Below are 14,772 nucleotides of genomic sequence, written 5' to 3' on the forward strand. Positions count from 1 at the left end.
ACCAGAGGGCTGTGGCAATACACCTGCTGTTTGTGCGTAGTTGATAGATTGCAAATTTCAAATCGTCCGCCGCAGGTAGACCTTGTCCTTCCACGTGTAGGAGGGCCAAACTTTACCCATTAGGTGTCCTCGTGGGAAATATTCGTGATCAAGGATGACGTGCAATTCTTCTGAGTGCACTCCAAAACTTACAGATTTTCGTATACATACAGCCAACTCTTCAAAGGGTTGAAGAAGTCTCACACTGTCTTCATTTCACGCCATCGAACTGATTATCGTGAAGATCCCGTTAAGATCGCCCCGCCCCTGCCTACATTATATGATCCACGGGTTGTTATTTTCCAAGGTTTGTAACGCAAGAACATGCAACGGAGGATCTGCCCAATTGAATGCAGTGCTAGATCATCGAATTGAGCTGCACCTTCACTGGTTAAAACGGTCCAAGCACTGGTCTGTGCAGAAGGCCTATCCCATCAAGAACCTCGCCATCCCGGAGCACGTTATGAAAGGGCATGAAAAGTTCCTGATTCCCAAGAAGATCGGTCTTGCAAGCTGAAGAAAATATTTTCATTTCTGCGATTTTTAAGCCCAACCTCTCTCATATTCAGTCGTCCTTAAAACCTGCTAGTAATGTGGAGCTTATTACGAGCTGGGCGAGTCACTCTCCAGTGTGAGATATGATAATAGAATGAAGAAAAGCATCATTATTCATCTGTAAAGATGATTACTTGTCTGATGCGTCAAAAATTTGCTCTTTATTGCCTGCTATAGTGTTTCGTCTTATGGAAACCAATATGGGATCACCGGACTTTGCTTTAGACGACTCAGTCTTGAGACGAATGGATGACATGAATGTGCGGCAGCAATCTTAGAGCTAACAGAGGGATGAATAGCTGTAAAGAAATCCAGCTGGCCTGCGACTTGAGGCTTTGTCCAGCTCGATGACCTCTGGCGGGGAAGAGCTGTGGGCTTCGGAAGAGTCACAGCCGACGCTTCTCCGCATTTCCCCCACTTCCCCAGATCTCGCCATACACCTCACCCCTGGTGAGTGCCATGCCAGAGCAAACATGGAGCCAAACGCCGCATCAGATCAGTATAATTCCCCGATGATGGCCCCGTCTCCTTCGGGGCCACAGCGAACAAAGAAAAAGCGAGTCCGGAATTGGACAGCCGAGGACCGCGCCGTGCATCGGGAATTTGAGAAGTCCAGACGAGAGGCTTTTGCCGAGCGCTTAACGGTGAGTTCCAAAGGTGACCTTGAAAAATTTGAAAAGCTATAACTCGGGACCCAGGAATTGACCAACTTGCTCCCAATGCTCAAGGGCGAGCAACGCCCTTCAAAGCACGTCATTGTAGATGCCAGTATCTCCTACCACAAGACACAGGAGACCAGGCTTCGACAAGCGGCCCGTGCCATACAAAACATCCTAGCTGAGCGTGATGACCTCCTTCAAGAGGTTAATATTCTCCGTTCCTTATGCCAGCCGGGCGTGTGCGTTCCTCGGCAACCCCGGCAACCTCGGCCAATCGACCCCGCTGTGGTTGCGATGCTGGCAAACGGCGAAGGACCTGATCAGGTAGACTCTATTACAACTGTGCCTAGTACGGTCTTGGAGCAAGCGAGAATACTCCCTGGTGTCTCGAACGGTGTCTCCCCACCCACGCGTACGCTTGAGGAATCCGGTCTACCGCTGCTCCCACAACCGGCCTGTAACACAGACGACTGGTCATGGCCTGGTTCCCATAAGCCTCAGTCCATGGATTTATCTCAAAATATTGCGGAAAATCCTTCGATATTCTGGAATCAGTCACCCGGTACGATTACAATCACGCCGCCGGAGCATTTGGAGGCATCACGCTTGGTCGATGATTCGGCGTTCTTCTGGACCCATCACCCAGGCGTACTAGCTACAACTCCGCCCAAAGATGGAGACTTACAAGATGACTCCATGCCACTAGACCTGCCTGGCAACCTCGCTTTCTCGTGGTCACCAAGCATGCCCATACCTATGCCAGTCACTACACCATCCAGCAATGAGGATTCAGTTAGGAACAATCAAGATTTCCAAACTGCAAATTCATTCCCCAATCCAGCGAGTCTATCTATATGACCGAGTGGGATCTCGAATCGTGACAAAATATTAACTCAACAATACCCGTGTCTCTACTTCAGACAGCTTTCATGGCCTCCTCGATCTTCGCCTGACTTCTCTTTTCCGCTCCAATGAACAGTGTGAGAGCCTCACGAAGCCGCCTCTTGGTCTCTGGGTCCGCCTCATTTGCCTTATCAAGCTCAGCACCTCCATTTGCCAGGTAGTCGATGTCCGTTCTCGACAGTCTTCCGTCCCAGTTGGGTCCGATCAGCGGGTCGATCTGGGCAAGCTTCTTCAGACGCTCCGGAGTTGGTGCCGCGCTCTTGTACGGGTGAGCTGGCTTGTTGACACCAAGACCCGGCTGCTTGGAGGCGTCGTATGGAAGATTCGCCAGCTCAGTGAGGACTTGGTGTGAGATCGTCGCTGAGTGACAGCCTAGCTCGCCGGCTGCCATTGCCTCTTGCGGCGAGATGAAACTATCGCATCGAAAATCTGTCAGTTTCACTTCCAGTGGTGTTCATTCTCCGACATACCTGGCATTCTTCAGGAAAGGCTGCTCCTGGCCTGTCTCCCTATAGAGACGCTTGTACGTCTCCAGGATCTGGACCAGACGAGGCGACATGGGATGCAATAGTGCCGGATCTTCAGACTGGGGCCACAACTCTCGCTCGTCGTGAGCACGAACCTCTGCGCCATGAGTCAGTCATCGACCTTGCAAGAAGGCTTGGGGATTTCCTACCGTTATAGTACGGACTGATGTACAAGCAACCAGCCTGGCTTGCCGCGATGGCCTGGTGGACGCTGAAAAGTGCCGTGCCGAGCGTGCGGATGCCTTCTTCCTTTAGGATGGGGCAAGCGTTTAACGCGGGGCCAGTACTTGGAATTTTGATGCAGAATCGATCTTTCGAGACACCCAGTTTCTCGAACTCGCGAGCATAAGCCCGCGCATGCTCTAGAGTCTTCTCGGTGTCATAGGCGTTGGACGGAAGTGTCTGTAGAAGACAGCGGCCCTGGATGTTGTCGAGGTTGGCCTTGGACATCAAGCACGCCTGGGGGTGTATTAGTATTTCTCTTGATTTGAGCTGGGATTGGGGAAGCCGTACCATGTGCGTATAGATTGCGAGCCATCCCTGATCCTTGTACTCCTTGACGACGCTCTTAAACAGCTCTTCGTTGACTGGATTGCACATTTGTTCGTGCACCCAGCCCTGGTTACTGGTCATGTCATGGGGGACGATTGGCATGCTTAGAGTATAGGCCGGGTCCATCCAGTCCACGTCCACGTTTACTTTGATAGTGTTAGAAATGATAGTATCGAATTGCAGCTTTGTCACCAAAACATCAAATTTACTTACACTGCTCAGAGAGCTTCTGAAGCCATGTTACGTTTTCCGCGCTGCCCATGGTGATTCAAATGGAGTGTTTCTGCGGACTGTTTGTAGACGGAAAGCAAATTCGAATAGTTGGTGTTCTTACAACTCTCACCTAGGAATCCCGCGACGAGACTATATACCTTTCTCCCGCTTGTACAGCTGGCAACCACCCAGCGATCGCCCCTCCACTTGCCACCTCCTGCATCGGACACACACAGGGTACCAGCAGATCGGGGAAGAAGCATCATCATCTGACACTCTGATACGCGGCTTACTCGGCCTTGCAGACAGACGAGCAAGGAGTACGCACGCAGGGCATTCCTGGCCTGTACAGGGCCGGCGCATTCCCGAGGCCCGGTGAGCTGCCGAGTCCAGCCACACCCACCATTTCCCCTCATAGGCCCGCCCGGTTGCACAGTCGCACACAGTCCAGAAAGTCTGACAAAGAAGTCGGCGTTGACGCCGCTGGCACACGCAGGGCACTCTGCGTCATGACCTGCCAGTGAGGGGGTACCGCTGTCATGATTGGACGCTTTCTCGATCGGCGCCGCTAGCGCACCCCGGATTCCAGCATCGACGATCCGCCAATCGTGAAGGCGGCTGGGTCTGCGCGTGGAGTATATATTCCAGGTTCCACCTGGAGCTGCGGCGATCAGCTCGAAGCTATTCACTGCTATCATCATGTCGAAGCGAAGTCTGGACGACGACCTCAAGCCTAACGCGGTGTTTGTCGAGGATGCCGAGGCCCAGGCGGATCTGGGTAGCTATAGTCACAATGTGAATGCGAGGTACAACGCGACCGGATACCAGTTCTCAGTGCCTTTACGGATTGAGCGATGCTGATTATGCTTTGAACAGGATCTATAATCCCCTCGGGGGCATCACTAAAGTCGATCTATATGATCGCGTGCTCCGGTTCTGTCAGGAATACGGATTGGAAGACCAGGTCGAGACTTTTCAGAAAGGAGCGTTGGCCGCTCAGCATCAAAAGGATTTCGAGGAGCTGTCGGAGTTGACAGAGGAAGATAAATATCACTTGCGACGGGAAACCACTCGTACGTGCCTTTGTCTTTCGGTCTTTAGGGACCTGGCCGTACTAATGCCGGGATAGATAAGTGGCACCTGCCCAAAGACCTATATTACAGCATTGCTCTGTGCTCTCTCGGGTCGGCTATTCAGTGAGTCAGACGAGCTGAGTCTTCGTTCATCGATATGCCAAATCTGACTTGATATTTAGGGGATGGGATAACACGGGAGCAAATGGGGCGAACCTTTCTTTCCCGCAAGAGTTTGGCATCGCAGATAACGCCTGGCTGATCGGAGTCATCAACTCTGGGTGAGTTCTTTTGTACCGAGCAACTTTGTACATCTTTGTCTAACAGCTTTCCTAGGCCAACATTATTCGGTCTTCTCAGGCAAGCCAATCGCAGACCGAAACAACCAAAGCTCTCGCATTCTAACAGGTTCCAGTGCCTGGGCAGCAGATCCTCTCAATAATTGGCTGGGCCGACGTGGTACTATCTTCTTGACTGGTCTATTGTGAGTACTGTCTGATCATATGGAAATTCTACCAGCTTACAAAACAACTAGCTGTGTCTTCCCCGTCCTTGCACAGGCCTTTACTCAGAACTGGTGGGGCCTCTTGCTCTGCCGTCTCTTCATGGGTCTAGGAATGGGCGTCAAAATCTCAACTATCCCCGTATTCAGCGCCGAAATCAGTCCCGCTTCAATTCGTGGTGGTCTCGTCACAAGCTTTCAGTTGTGGGTGGCATTTGGCATCTTTGCGTACGTTCACGGCAAAGCAGCATCCCGAGTGATAGCTAACTTGCATCGACAGCGGATTCTGTTCAAACTTGATATTCTACCGCATCGGGCGTCTGGCATGGCGTTTCCAGTTGGCAGCTGCATTTGCTCCGGCCGTGCCAGTGTTGATCTTTGTCTGGTTCTGCCCTGGTGAGTGTGATACAAAAATCATGTATAAAGGCCAAGACTAACTTCCTTCTAGAGTCTCCAAGATGGCTTATGAAGAAACGTCGGTATCAAGAAGCATTCACAGCATTCTGTCGCCTGCGCAACACAAAGCTCATTGCCGCCAGAGACTTGGTAAGTATTCGAATCTCCGTTCATTATCTGTGCAACAGCTAATCATGCCTAGTATTACGCCCACTGCCAGGTTATGACTGAGCGAGATGCGTTTTCAGGCAAATCGCTTTCCCTTCGAGTATGGGAGCTTTTTACGGTACCCCGTTTGCGACGAGCGATGATTTCAAGTGCCATTATTGTCATTTCGCAACAGTTCTCCGGTATTAACATCATGAGTTTCTATTCCTCAACCATCTTCTCGGTAAGTCTTAAGTCCTTGATAAACACTTGGGAGCTCGCTAACTTCTAACAGGAGGCGGGGTATTCAACCCGCGACTGTCTACTCGCCTCTCTCGGTTTCGGGCTCATCATGTTCATATTTGCCTTGCCTGCCGTCTGGACCATGGATACCTTTGGTCGACGCAATTTGTTACTATTTACTTTCCCCAATATGGCCTGGTGCCTTCTTGCTGCGGGATGCTGCTTTCTAATTCCCACAGAATCTGGAGCCCGAGTACCGCTCATCGCCTTCTTCATCTACCTTTTCACAGCCCTATATGGACCAGGTGAGTATCGCCCCACCCGTTCTTCAGAGCACCAACTGATGTATGAATACAGGTATTGGCCCTATCCCGTCAATCTACTTCAGCGAAGCCTTCCCACTTTCCCATCGCGAACTAGGAGCAGCATTCACGATCTGCGTCAACAATTCCGTCGGAAGCGCTCTCAGCCTTACGTTCCCGTCATTGCTTGCGAAGACGACGCCAACGGGCGGTACGTCCCAATGCTACTGAATCTAAGCTCCAAAAACTCATGCATGATATAGCTTTCGGTTTCTACGCGGGACTGAATATCGTCGCCTTTCTTACCGTCTTCCTCGTGGTCCCCGAAACAATGTAAGTTCCCCAAATGAGTCTCTGCTTGGTACATTTCTGACACCGATACAATAGGCAACGCACCCTCGAGGAGCTGGACTATACCTTCGGAGTGCCGATCCATCGGCACGCTCGGTACCAGATCGGTACCTGGTTGCCGTGGTTCGTCCGGCGCTATATCTTCTTCCAACGGGAGGCGAAATTAGAGCCGCTGTATAAACTTGAAGGATTGTAGTTAATTACCATAACACTCAGGAGGCACCAGTGTATCACAGTTACCGTTACCAAGATTAATGTAGAGACAGCTGAGTTTATTGATATTCAAGCCATTTGATTTGTTTGAACGTTCGGTCTTGGCGTATGGCGATCGATGCCGATCCGGTGATTATCAGCTGAAGTCTTGGCACTCTAGGACTAGGAGATCTAAGAAATGATGCATTCCCCAGCTGTATGATTTTCACAGTGAATCAAGGATTCAAGCACACAAGATTGCTAATCACTGGATAGTTATTCAGCTTCTCCGGTATATCTATTGAAGTCTATTGTGAAGTACACGCACGCTGCGCGATTCCGAGAGTTTTGGTGGATGCCAAACTCGGCGAAAAGGGATTTTCCCGAGCTGTATATCGGCAAACGGTGGTTCTTCGCCTCAACCACGCTGACTGAGCATTGATATCAGGATGGCAATTTCTCCTCGGTCAAGTCGCCATAAATCCATCTATTCTTTCCATTGCAATTGAAGTTCCAGTCTCAGACAGTCACACTCTTTTATATACTCATCAGCATCAGCATCAGCATGTCGCTCACATACGCGACCGTCCCGCTACAAGTGGAGGACATCAACCTGGAGGTGTCTACAGTGCATCAGCTCACCTCCAACCCACCAATTCTTTTCCTACACGGCTTCGGGTCCTGCAAAGAAGATCTCGCAGATGTGCATATGCACCCGACCCTGAAGGAGCATGGGTATATTGCCTACGATGCCCCTGGCTGCGGCCAGACGAAGAGCGACAAGCTTTCTGCCACCGACATTCCTTTCCTGGTCGCCACCGCCGAAGCCTTCCTGGAACACTTCAAGATCACTCGTTTTCACTTGATGGGCCATTCCATGGGCGGATTGACAGCCCTCTACCTGGCGCATCGCAACCCCGAAAAGGTGTTGAGTTTTGTAAACATCAAGGGCAACCTAGCCCCGGAGGACTGCTTCCTTAGTCGGCAGATCTTCACCTTCAAGTCCGACGACCCACAGGACTTCTTCAATGCGTTCATTGACCGGACGCGAACTGGGGGTGCATACGGCAATGCGTTGTACGCGAGCACGCTGCGCGCGCGGGTACACGTGGAAGCGGTGCGACCGATCTTCGAGTCGATGGTGCGGCTATCTGACGACGAGGACCTAATGGGGATGTTCTTGGGTCTGCCCTTCCCGCGCATGTTCATGTTTGGCTGGGAGATGAGGGGGGCTCTCATACCTGGGACGTCTGGCGCAAGGGGATGTGGAATTGGCGCAGATCGACGGGTGTGGGCATTTCCCCATGTATTCAAACCCGGTAGACATGTATAGACGGATGGCGGGCTTTTTGGATATGATAGGGCGGAACTAGAGGATAGAGGATCGACCGAATCGTCTCGATAGACATGCACAACATCACACCTGCAGCAGTGGCAGATTTTCTAGTTGTAGTTGGACTCTGCCCCCATCGGGCAGAGTGGCACGCGCTGGAGGCGTACGTAGTATTGACTCGTCGCACGCAAGCAGCCATCAATGTTGTCACATCTTTGTTTCTTTCCTTTTTATTTTTATGTTTATTTTTTTTTTCTCGTCATCATCTTCATCTTTTGACCAGTGCTGATAGGTATGCAATCCCTATCATCTCTATCTAATACCACTTATCCATCCAGACATGGGGTTCATCCGCGGAGTCCGAGTCCACCAATACCCATGAAATCAGCACCCTAAAGGGCGCCGCGGTCTACTCCGACCCAAATTTATATCGCTTCGTGCTCGACCCACTAGATAACGCGAAGTGCCCCAAACCAGCATATGAACAAAAGCCAAGGTCGACCGAGATTGCGGAAATTGGCGGGCAATGGCCTTCTGTCCCCAAGCATTTGATTGTGTAACTCTCGTGGCGTATCACGGTCGGATCCAACGGGTGCGGAATGCAACACCCCAGATCCAGGACGCCGGACAGCATGGCCCTAAGCCCAAGCCACATGTAACTTCAAGCATGACGTACGCCTTGGGCTAAGCTTGCCCAAGCAATGCCATTGTACCGCCGCGCGCGGATTGTTCGACAAGTGCCGGGCTCCGGTGGTCGCCCGGCGCACGGAGGACGGACGGCGACCCAATTGTGGGAGGAACAGACGCAGTTTGGTGCCAACCGGTGGCAGATGGTGCCGTCTTAGCCGCAAACAGTGGGACTGTCGCGAGGACAAGCAAGGAACAATTGGCCTGCAATTCACACCGGGCAGCGCAGATGCGGAGAAGACAAGCTTCTGCCCAGCAATTCAAGGGGGCCCAAGTGGAGCGGCCTGGCGTCACTCCACTTTAGGTCCCATCAGTCCCCCGGCTTCCCTCTGAGACACCACCCGCACCCCCGAGCGTTGCATCCGCCCGCGCTTTCGGTGGTTCCAGACGCCATGGGAGATAACTCTTTGCACAAGGACTGGCCGGCCAGAAACTCGTCTATGGAGGTGCCTGCTCCACTCGGCAACCTAGTGGGAGGAGTTGTTCGGGAAGGAACAGCCCGGAGATGAGGTCCAGTCCTCTCCGCAGAACGAGGCAGCACTGACCGGAGGCCGTCGTCAACCCCCCTAGTCATCTATTTCAACTGATCTGCTGGCGCCTTTCCTTCTTGCAACTCGTTCATCTGCCGCGGCCACCTGCGATTTGAGGATCTGCACGGCTGCTCGTCTCCTCTATCCTACATCCTCCCTCCACCATGGCGGGTAATATCTCGGCTGCCAACATCGGTGGTGTGGCCGACGCTCGCCTCGGTGTCGAGGCAGACGTCATTGGCACCAAGGATGAGCATCCCGAATCCATGTCACACGAGATCTCGCCTCCAATCCTCCATGGCCCTGGCTCGATCTATCTGGACACCAGTATCACCTTCGAGAACTACGTCTACTGGGCCAATCGCTCGCGCGAGGTCGAGAAGAACATTCGCACCGATAATGCCGGCTTTGCGCAGCTAGGTCGAACCGTCATCGGCAAGAAAGAAAAGACGCTGCCGACCTCGACCCCAACCCCATCGGTCCCAACCGAGAGCAATGCCGCGCAGCCCCCTGATGAGAAGACTACCGACGAGAAAAAGGCGCCCCCGGGCTACTCGGACCCGACCGCAAATAGTGACACCGCATCCGACAATTGGGGTGTCAGTGAGTCCGAGTGGGAACAGGCGCAGCGAGCGGCTCGGACCGCCACCTGGGGCTCCATTTTCTACTTGATCACCACCGATATTCTTGGCCCGACGAATGTGCCGTGGGCAATTAGCAAGATGGGATATGGGCCGGGATTTGCCCTCTACACAGCCTTCGGTATCATGGCCTGTTACTCGGGCCTGCAGCTGTGGCGCATCTTCGTCGGTCTGGACTCGACCCGGTTCCCCATGCGCAACTATGGCGACGTCGCATTCCGCGTGTTCGGCAGCTATGCGCGCATCTTGGTGAATTTTTTGCAGAGCTTCCAGTTCTTCCTCAATGTCTCGTTGTTGATCACCAGCAACGGACAGGGACTTGCGCAGATGGCAGCCGGCGTCAGCGGCAATGGATTCCTTTGCTTCATTGTCGCTGAAGTCATTTTCATGTTGATTGGTTTCATTCTAGGACAGATTCGCACTTTGCAACGCCTGTCCTGGCTGGCCAATATTGCTATCTGGCTGAATGTCATTGTCATTATCATGACGATGGCGGTCGTCCACGAGTACCCTCCGAACTACGAGGCCGTTAAACAGAGCTACGGAATCCCCAAGGGCCCGGTGGAGACGAGTGCTTATTGGCCTTCGTCCTCAACCCTCAATGACAAGGTCACTGCCATGATGAACGGTGTCTTTGCATATGGCGGTGCCACGCTCTTCAATGAATTGATGGCCGAGATGCGACGCCCCTATGATTTTTGGAAGGGATTCATTTGCGCCGAAATTTTCATCTATGCTTGCTACTTGATCATGGGTATGGTCGTCTACAGTGCGCAGGGTCAGTTCACTTTCAACCCAGCCTACCAGGGTAAGCTCAAATCCCCCAATAGCCCCGAGTCCTTTCATTTCCGTACTAATACTTCTTCGCAGGTATCCCGAACACCGCTTATCGCTTCCAAACCCTCGGAAACGCAATCTCCTTCATCACTGGTGTCATCGCAGCTCTGCTTTATGGAAATATTGGCATCAAGGTCCTCTATTCCGCTATACTCCGTGATGTCTTCCATTTCCCGCCTCTGGATAGCCGGCTGGGAAAGTGGATCTGGGTTGCGCTCGGTAAGCTCGCTCTACACTCCCGATTTAAAAAATCAGAAATACTAACTGTCATATAGTACCAACCTACTGGTGCCTTGCATGGGTGATTGCCGCTGCGATCCCCCAGATCAGCAACCTGACCTCCTTCGTCGGTGCCGCCTGCATCTTGCAATTCTCCTACACCTTCCCGCCCATGCTTCTAGTCGGATACAATGTCCAGAGAGACGCGATGCTGCCCGAGGAAGAGTTCAACCCGCATACAGGTGAGGCACACCGAGTCGACCACGGCATCAAGCGCTGGATCCGAGGCTACAAGAAGAAGTTTGTTTGGAACACCTTCGACGTAATCTACTCTCTTGCTGCACTGGCAACCGCTGGTCTCGGAATCTGGGCCTCGGTCACAGCCATGCACGAGAGTTTCTCGTCCACGGCACTGACACCCTTCACCTGCGCGAATCCGGCCGGTTAAGCCTTACTCGCATGGGACTGGTAAAAGCTGATGGACATTGGTTTAGTTTTTTCTAGTCTGTCATGTGCGTGTATGAATTCTCCGATGGATTTTCCGGAGATATCTCTATTTTCTACCGACGGATAAAAGCCGTACATGTACTATTCAATTCATGATTTTTTCATACTTTCGATTGTTTCGTAATTTCCATCGAAATAGGCTCCATCCTCAAGAAACTTGCTCTCGGTGTAAAAGTACTCCGCCGAAGCTTAAGCGGGCTTGGAGATTGAAAATGATACGCTACACTGCGCTAGTGTACGCGTGTAGTCTAACACTAAATCAACAGCCTTTAACTCCCTGGTAGAGCACACTAATGAAAGGTTGCCAACCATTTCAACACTGTCAAGACTATTGTCAAGATAAAGTGGTTCAAATCATTCTTCTCCAGCCACTTTCATACCTAGTTAGGCGACCTTAAAATGCGAAAGACACTTCTTTGGGTATTGACCACTCCCTCTTCTTCAAGCGACCGGACAAGCCGATCGAGTGATGAAAACGGTCGCGTCGATCGGAGGTAGTGTAAGCCCGATGACACTGTGCGGCGAGGCTTGCGCAGAGCACAGAGGCCAGGCCGCGAGGTACAAAATTCAAATAATCAAAGACGTCTTCCGGAGAAGACTTTCAGAGAATAAACTGAAAAGAACAGATACTACACTTGATCTAAGCCGAAAGGCAAAGAGAGCTGGAGAGGAGAAAAAGAAGAGTGAAGTTTGAGGAGGCAGGCGGCGTTTATACCGAGGGTGTGGTCCGTGCGTGATGCGGTTTTCTTAGTCAGCCCAGTGAATCGCCACCAGTACGAATGTGACTGCTTCTCTGCTTGAATGAGTCTATTCTGTTAGCGGGTTTGACGATACCTTTTTAAATATTGTTACCTCACATCTCATCACCATCATGCGGTCAAGTCTTCCAGGCCTGCGCCCTCATCGCGAGGACGCCTATTTTGGGAAACCGAGACCAACGGGCCACGAGGGGTCCACAAAAGCCCAGGGGCTCTGTCGTGCTCACCGATGACAGACGAGCAGGACGTTAGCACTAGTCCGGATGTGGCAATATTCGTATCCAGCGAGCGATCGGCATTTCTAACTTTGTTAATTCGAAGGCGGCTTTGCTGGTTGCCAGCATACTGCTCATTGCATGGACTAGATCTCAAGACTGGAGAGCAACTACGAATGGGCGACTTGATAATCCATCACTACCGGCAAAGGAACCAATGCTGGGGAAATTGGCTTCTTGGGGTATTCTCTACACACGCAGGTCTGACGCAATGTCGTTCTTCACTTGCTGCCCAGCCTCGACAAGCTTGGACAAGAAACAGCCCTACGAGACCTTATAGGTGCCAGGGCGCTGTGTACTACTACAAACGGAATGATCGTAAAAAAATTGCAGTTGACCAAGGCTGCGACCGAATGAGCGAGTACTGCGAACCAATGAGCAAGTTCGACCCTGCGGCTGGGGTCAGCTTGTTGGGGGCCATTATTTTCGCACAGCCTCCCGATGGATTTTATAAAGTCAGCGCAGCGGACTCGACAGGGGAACACTATTCAGAATCGCATTCACAACATTCATCATGGCGTCAAACGAAGACATGAACCTCTACTCGTACTATGTACCCAACAAAATCGTCGCGATTGTTTTCGCTGCGATTTTCATTGTTTTGACAGCGCTCCACATGTGGAGGATCATCGCGACACGGCAATGGTTCGGCATCGCCATCATCATTGGAGGACTATGTGAGTACTTCTTCTATCTACCCCCGGATCCAAAGAGGCACTACTAACAGACTGTCACCCGAATAGTCGAGATTGTGGGATTAGCTGCGCGGGCCTATGGACACTCACATCTCAACCAGCTTGGCCCGTTCATCGTTCAATATGTTCTGGTCCTCCTGGCGCCAATTCTGTATACGGCTGCTGTCTACATGTTCCTCGGTCGTCTGATCCGCGTATCTGGGCATCCTAAGCTTTCGTTTATCCGCATCAACTGGATTACCAAGATCTTCGTCGTCGGCGATATTCTCTGCTTCTTGGTTCAAGCTTTCGGTGGTGTCAGTCTTGCCAATCTCGCGAACTCCAAAGCAAGCGATACGGCCCACAAAGTCGACATTGCGAAGAATGTCATCTTGGCCGGTCTCGCGTTGCAGGTGATCTTCTTCTTGATCTTTACGCTTTGCTCGGTCATTTTCCATGTGCGGGTCTCCAAACGCGGCATTGCAGAGACTGTCGATCCGACTCTGCACATCAATATCATGCTGCTATCCATCTATGTGACCGCATTCCTCATCACCGGTCGGAATGTCTATCGTCTTGTTGAATACAAGAGCGGGACAAGCGGATACCTCCAGGAACATGAGTGGCCGACCTATGGCTTGGACGTTGGCTTGATGGCACTTTTCATGGTCATCACCTTCTTCTGGTACCTTGCAGACACCAAGGCTCGTGTTCACGGGGCTGCTACCGGGAATGGAAAGTACGGTCGCGTCTACGACAAAGACCACGAAGGCGCGTGGTCTGGCAACGTTCACGACGATCAGTTCCCTCTGGCTCAGGCCAATACCAACGAGGAAAACTACCCTGCAGTTTCAGCCAACGTCCACGAGAGGTTTTACCCTCCCGCTCAGACCAACGCTTACGAGAGCGGTTATGGGAATCCCCAGAGCCATCTTGATGATAGTTATGCCGGCCGTGGCTACGGCAACACCTATAACAGTTCTTATGGCCGTGTCCACGGGGAAGTCTGATGGGCTATTTATTAATACTGATCTTTTCCTTTCTCTGTGATGGCTTTCCTTGTCCCAAAATCTGCATCTAGTTTCGTTTAGATTTGCATGTATATACCATCTTATTTGTTGCTTTTAGATCTAATTCGAGTATACTTGAACAAAATACTACAACCAAGATTCCAGTTTTCCAATTTCAAAAGGACTCAATGCTTGAAATATAAGGATTTGTACTAAACAGTCTTCTCAACGATCAGCCGAGTCAACTACCCTGAGGTAATATCATACCACCCCTTAGTGCACTTGTACCGTGGACGAAGCTTCAACAAGCCATGGCCATATGTGCTATGGAGATGAAGCGTTTTCATATTTCCAGTAAAAATTTTTTAGTGTTGGATCAGCTATTAATAGAAAATAGGGCACCAATATAGGCGAAAAAGGGAAAGTGAACTCTAGCCATTGTAACCCTTTGTAGACTACGAAATATGCCACTGTGTATGTACTATGAACAGGTCGCGTGAAAAACACCGCTCCCCGCAATATCAGAATGAGATGCCGGACAAACCGAAGACAGCAGATTGATTTTAGCTAATAGCTAACTGCTTGACTTTGGATATGAATCATCATCATGGATGGGAGATTTATCTGTCCCTAAAAAATCAAACAAG

At 51.3% G+C, this 14,772-nt stretch overlaps 6 protein-coding genes across 6 annotated transcripts; 5 read left to right on the forward strand and 1 right to left on the reverse strand.

Annotated features, from left to right (window-relative positions):
- Nucleotides 1-941: 941 nt before the first annotated feature.
- N7532_005126 (basic helix-loop-helix domain-containing protein) lies at nucleotides 942-2,111 on the forward strand (the record flags this gene model as incomplete). Its single annotated transcript, XM_056617620.1, has 2 exons — nucleotides 942-1,238; nucleotides 1,293-2,111. 2 exons carry the CDS (start codon nucleotides 942-944, stop codon nucleotides 2,109-2,111), a joined length of 1,116 nt encoding a protein of 371 aa, XP_056473779.1.
- A 58-nt stretch (nucleotides 2,112-2,169) lies between these two features.
- N7532_005127 (uncharacterized protein) lies at nucleotides 2,170-3,497 on the reverse strand (the record flags this gene model as incomplete). The annotated part of the gene is made up of 5 exons (XM_056617621.1): nucleotides 2,170-2,569; nucleotides 2,627-2,780; nucleotides 2,833-3,142; nucleotides 3,197-3,381; nucleotides 3,449-3,497. The coding sequence occupies 5 exons, from the start codon at nucleotides 3,495-3,497 to the stop codon at nucleotides 2,170-2,172; spliced, it is 1,098 nt and encodes a 365-aa protein (XP_056473780.1).
- A 650-nt stretch (nucleotides 3,498-4,147) lies between these two features.
- Nucleotides 4,148-6,658, forward strand: N7532_005128 (uncharacterized protein; the record flags this gene model as incomplete). Its single annotated transcript, XM_056617622.1, has 14 exons — nucleotides 4,148-4,254; nucleotides 4,325-4,521; nucleotides 4,578-4,644; nucleotides 4,704-4,802; nucleotides 4,937-5,005; nucleotides 5,057-5,251; nucleotides 5,304-5,419; nucleotides 5,472-5,569; nucleotides 5,622-5,810; nucleotides 5,862-5,964; nucleotides 6,049-6,114; nucleotides 6,167-6,322; nucleotides 6,375-6,444; nucleotides 6,499-6,658. 14 exons carry the CDS (start codon nucleotides 4,148-4,150, stop codon nucleotides 6,656-6,658), a joined length of 1,692 nt encoding a protein of 563 aa, XP_056473781.1.
- Nucleotides 6,659-7,219: 561 nt separating this feature from the next.
- Nucleotides 7,220-7,987, forward strand: N7532_005129 (alpha/beta fold hydrolase; the record flags this gene model as incomplete). Its single annotated transcript, XM_056617623.1, has 1 exon — nucleotides 7,220-7,987. The coding sequence occupies one exon, from the start codon at nucleotides 7,220-7,222 to the stop codon at nucleotides 7,985-7,987; it is 768 nt and encodes a 255-aa protein (XP_056473782.1).
- Nucleotides 7,988-9,368: 1,381 nt separating this feature from the next.
- On the forward strand, nucleotides 9,369-11,349 carry N7532_005130 (putative amino acid transporter; the record flags this gene model as incomplete). Its single annotated transcript, XM_056617624.1, has 3 exons — nucleotides 9,369-10,653; nucleotides 10,716-10,901; nucleotides 10,958-11,349. 3 exons carry the CDS (start codon nucleotides 9,369-9,371, stop codon nucleotides 11,347-11,349), a joined length of 1,863 nt encoding a protein of 620 aa, XP_056473783.1.
- Nucleotides 11,350-12,955: 1,606 nt separating this feature from the next.
- Nucleotides 12,956-14,125, forward strand: N7532_005131 (RTA1 domain-containing protein; the record flags this gene model as incomplete). Its single annotated transcript, XM_056617625.1, has 2 exons — nucleotides 12,956-13,118; nucleotides 13,185-14,125. 2 exons carry the CDS (start codon nucleotides 12,956-12,958, stop codon nucleotides 14,123-14,125), a joined length of 1,104 nt encoding a protein of 367 aa, XP_056473784.1.
- Between the last annotated feature and the right edge of the window lie 647 nt (nucleotides 14,126-14,772).

Source organism: Penicillium argentinense (assembly GCF_028826775.1).
Source record: "Penicillium argentinense strain IBT 30761 chromosome Unknown utg000005l_segment0_segment0, whole genome shotgun sequence".
In the NCBI taxonomy this organism is placed as follows: Eukaryota; Fungi; Ascomycota; class Eurotiomycetes; order Eurotiales; family Aspergillaceae; genus Penicillium; species Penicillium argentinense.